Source organism: Pinus tabuliformis, chromosome 8 (assembly GCF_031772625.1).
Source record: "Pinus tabuliformis cultivar Carrire ecotype Pingquan chromosome 8, CPIR1, whole genome shotgun sequence".
Taxonomy (NCBI): domain Eukaryota; kingdom Viridiplantae; phylum Streptophyta; class Pinopsida; order Pinales; family Pinaceae; genus Pinus; species Pinus tabuliformis.
Window position 1 is genome coordinate 843,620,210 of NC_142294.1, and position 3,772 is coordinate 843,623,981.

Below are 3,772 nucleotides of genomic sequence, written 5' to 3' on the forward strand. Positions count from 1 at the left end.
GTTTAGTCTTAGTGCAGTCATTTATTGTTGATATCCCCATTGTAATTTTATTTCACTAATTATGCCGTAAGGCGTTCCCCTCTGAAATCAACTTTGCTCTCTGCCTACGTGTCATTACTTTGCACCCTTAGATGATATGTTAGATGATTGAGTCATTTTGAGTCGTTAGATTATGTTGAGGTAGCTGCAACTCCTTAACTGCCTTAGCAGTGCATCGGCTTCGTCTCCTTGGGTACTGTATCGGCGGCGGGGAGAAGATGCTGGTGTACGAGTATATGCCCCAGGGGCCGCTGAGTCTGCATCTGTTTGAATGGGCGGCGGCCGGGCTGAGGCTGCTAGAATGGAAACAGAGGCTTAGCAATGCCCTCGATGTCGCCCGTGGAGTTGAGTACCTGCACAGCGTTGCACAGACGAGCTTCATTCACAGAGATCTGAAGCCCTCTAATATCCTTCTGGGCGACGCCCTCTAATATCCTTCTGGGCGACGACATGAGGGCCAAGGTCTCGGATTTCGAGTTGGTCAAGCTGGCCCCTGATGGAAAGTTTTCTGTTGAAACCCTTGCAGCGCAATATCTCGATCAACCATTAAAATACTTGCAGTACCATATGCCTTGACCAAGAACAAAACCCATTTAAAATCTGATGTATTTTGAATATCCATTGGGCATATTCGGAGAAGCCCACTTTCGTAGGAGTTCTTCAATCATTCAGCGTTTACAGATATATATACAGCGGAGAATATAAAGGATAGATATACAGTGGAGAATATCAATGCTAGACATTTATGCAGAGAACTTGACAGAGTTCAAACTCTGTGTTTTGATTGGGCTGCAAAATGGAAGCAATCAAACAGCACTCATTAATGTTATTTGTATTGGTGGCGTTCAGTTTTTGTATATCAGTTGAAGCAGGAATTACTAGCAGATATGTGCGTAGGGTTAACGATAATGTGGATATGCCCATGGACAGTGCTGCTTTTTATGTCCCCCCTGGTTACAATGCTCCCCAACAGGTAATGCTGTCTCTTCTTCTTCTTTGTTATTTTCAACTTGAATGAACAGTCTAATTTTTTAAATGGCATCTAAGGAAGAATCAGCTGATGTTTAGGGCTTTGATTTTACCAGGTTCATATCACTCAAGGAGACTATGAGGGTACAGCTGTTATTGTCTCTTGGATTACACTCTCCATGGTGAATGAATGTCTGGGTGCCTTCCTCTTTTTGCAGCTCTGCATTTATGTCGCTAACCAAAGGCCTGTAACAAAATATTGCATATATGTGGATAACTAAAAGTCTATAACAAAAGTGTAAAAGTATGTGAACAGATAATGATGGATTGCATACTGATGACAGAGTGGTGGTATGGTATGTGTGAACACAGGAGGGTTGAGAGGCTTCGACAATGTGCTATGGAAAGTGCAAAAGTATAGAGGAGGGAGGAAGCCATCTATTCAGTTCACTTACCACAGTGTGGACGGCGAACAAGGTGAGCCATCTAGATTTAATGTGGATTCAGAATATGGGTGGGAGGCCTAATTCTCATCTCATTCTTGTTGTTATTGTACAGAAGTATTTAAATTTAAACATCTTGACATTTTCCATTTTACTCATATAAAATATTAACCATTATGCTGATGCATATATAACCTGCAAATTAAGCTATTGACTTCCATTAACATGCATGCAGCGTTCATTTAGAAAAATAATAAGCAATGTTTTGGAATAGTTGCTGATCTCATCTAATCCCATCCCATCCCATGTAGAAGCCAAGCCTGCATTTCTACAGATTTTAAAATCCCATCTCCTTGGATGGGGTTTGGTTGAAATAAGGGATTGTGGGTTTCCAAGTTGAAAATACTGGTAGGTGCTAAAGTGAAGTGATGGGAGATTTTGAAGCATGGAATGAACTTGATGGGAATTGCAGACCTACTAACTGCCTGCCTTGAGGGGAATTACAGACCTATTAACTGCCCTCATAATTAGGAGGGAAATTGCAGACCTATCAACTGCCCTGATAACTACGAGAGATGCTGGTGAACTTGTTGTTTCTTCCATTAATGATTTGATGGATGGAAAATCACAATTCTGAAAACTGCAATTTTACCAATGAAATGGAAATGGATTTGTAGACCCTGTTTTCATTGGAAAAGCTCCTCACTGCAATTTCAATAATCAAAGAATTGTAATTCAACCCAGCCATCACAATTCCGACCAGAAAACTCACCTAAAAGAACGGGATATTTGCTCCTTAATTATTGATTATTAATATTGTTGACAGATAATCATATTGGGGGTGTAGCAGCTAATAGTAAATCTTTGTTTGCTGTTATTTAAAATAAGAATAGTGTCATGCAGGTTTTCCTGGTGACCTGGATGTATCAGTGACTTATACAATAAGTGGAGACATGGAGCTGAGACTTGATTACTAGGCAATACCGAGGAACAAAGCTACGCCTGTGAGCTTAACCACTCATGCTTACTGGAACCTTGCAGGGCATAACAGCAGTAGGGATATACTGGACAATGCTGTCAAAATATGGGCTTCACATTATACTCCCACAGATGATCATCTGATTCCAACAGGCCAGATATTGCCTGTGGAGGGAACTCCGTTGGACTTCAGGAAAGAGACGATTGTTGGCACCAGAATTAATCAAGTGAAGAGTAGGCAGAGGCCCCCTGGGTTCGATAACAATTATGTTCTGGACGGACCCAAGTTGAAGAATGGGCTGAGGATTGCTGCGAGGATGAAGGATCCTTGGAGTCGCAGGGTGATGGAGGTGTGGTCCACTGCTCCAGCGATGCAGTTCTATACCAGTAATAATCTCAAACACACTGTGGGCAAAGGGGGCTTCCTGCACAAGCCACACACAGCACTGTGCTTCGAGACTCAGGGTTTCCCCAATGCAGTGAATCAGCCTAATTTCCCCTCTGTCATTGTCCAACCCGGCCACATCTACAGGCAAACCATGCTCTACAGGTTCTCACTGGATAAAGCTCCCATATGACATCTAAATTTTAGTCCAGCAATAATGCTGCACAAGTTCTCACTGCTCAGTGGATAAACAGATTCTTGTGTTTAATGGGCACCCTATTTCCATTGTAACCCCAGCAAGCAATAAGAGAATTCTCAGAGGATCTGTATTTTTTATTGTAAGTCCAGCAATAAGAGAACAGAACAAATAATGCTCTAAAAGTTCTCAGTGGATAAATAGATTCGTGCGTTTATTATTTCCATTGAAGTCCAGCAACAATACAGAGAATTCTCAGACAGAGAATCAATATCTGTATATGTCTGCCTCTGTGCACTTACAGGACATTGGTTTTCATTTGACGGGGAATTTGGTTTTGTGTTTGGCCTCTGTGTTTGGAAGTATAAAATGAAGTGAAAATAAAAGAAAATCGTGAAAGTGAATCTCATATATATATATGTCTGCCTCTGGGCTTTCTCGTTAAATGTGTGTATTACAAAATGTTGGTTCCATTTGACCGGGAATAAATTGGTTTTCATTTGGCTTTTACCATTGGTGTTACATGTTTTTTTTTTCCATTATATATTTTAGTTTTAGTTAGAAATATTATTGCACCTAAAATCATGATATTTTTTGTCCAGGTGTAAAAATCTATCATAGTTATGATGTTGTTTAATAAAATTTATATGATGTTGTTTAATAAAATTTATTGTATTAAATATGATATGATATTTTTTGTCCAGGTGTAAAAATCTATCATAGTTATGATGTTGTTTAATAAAATTTATTGTATTAAATATG

At 39.9% G+C, this 3,772-nt stretch overlaps 1 protein-coding gene across 2 annotated transcripts; it reads left to right on the forward strand.

The window, feature by feature from the left end:
* The first annotated feature begins 212 nt into the window (after positions 1 to 212).
* On the forward strand, positions 213 to 3,042 carry LOC149238212 (purple acid phosphatase-like). 2 transcript variants are annotated; one of them, XM_089372943.1, is made up of 4 exons: positions 213 to 1,012; positions 1,125 to 1,190; positions 1,353 to 1,485; positions 2,355 to 3,042. In XM_089372943.1, the coding sequence occupies exons 1-4, from the start codon at positions 836 to 838 to the stop codon at positions 2,426 to 2,428; spliced, it is 450 nt and encodes a 149-aa protein (XP_089229069.1). In that variant the 5' UTR covers positions 213 to 835; the 3' UTR covers positions 2,429 to 3,042. The 2 variants fall into 2 exon arrangements, with proteins under 2 accessions (XP_089229069.1, XP_089229070.1); XM_089372944.1 differs by having other exon boundaries at positions 2,345 to 2,424.
* Positions 3,043 to 3,772: the final 730 nt, after the last annotated feature.

Excerpts from the sequence above, each read along its gene's own strand:
- LOC149238212 (XM_089372943.1), top strand. The coding sequence starts at position 836 with ATGGAAGCAATCAAACAGCACTCATTAATGTTATTTGTATTGGTGGCG. Across the intron at positions 1,191-1,352 it reads CTTGGATTACACTCTCCATG|AGTGGTGGTATGGTATGTGT; the intron begins GTGAATGAATGT and ends TACTGATGACAG. Across the intron at positions 1,486-2,354 it reads CAGTGTGGACGGCGAACAAG|GTTTTCCTGGTGACCTGGAT; the intron begins GTGAGCCATCTA and ends AGTGTCATGCAG.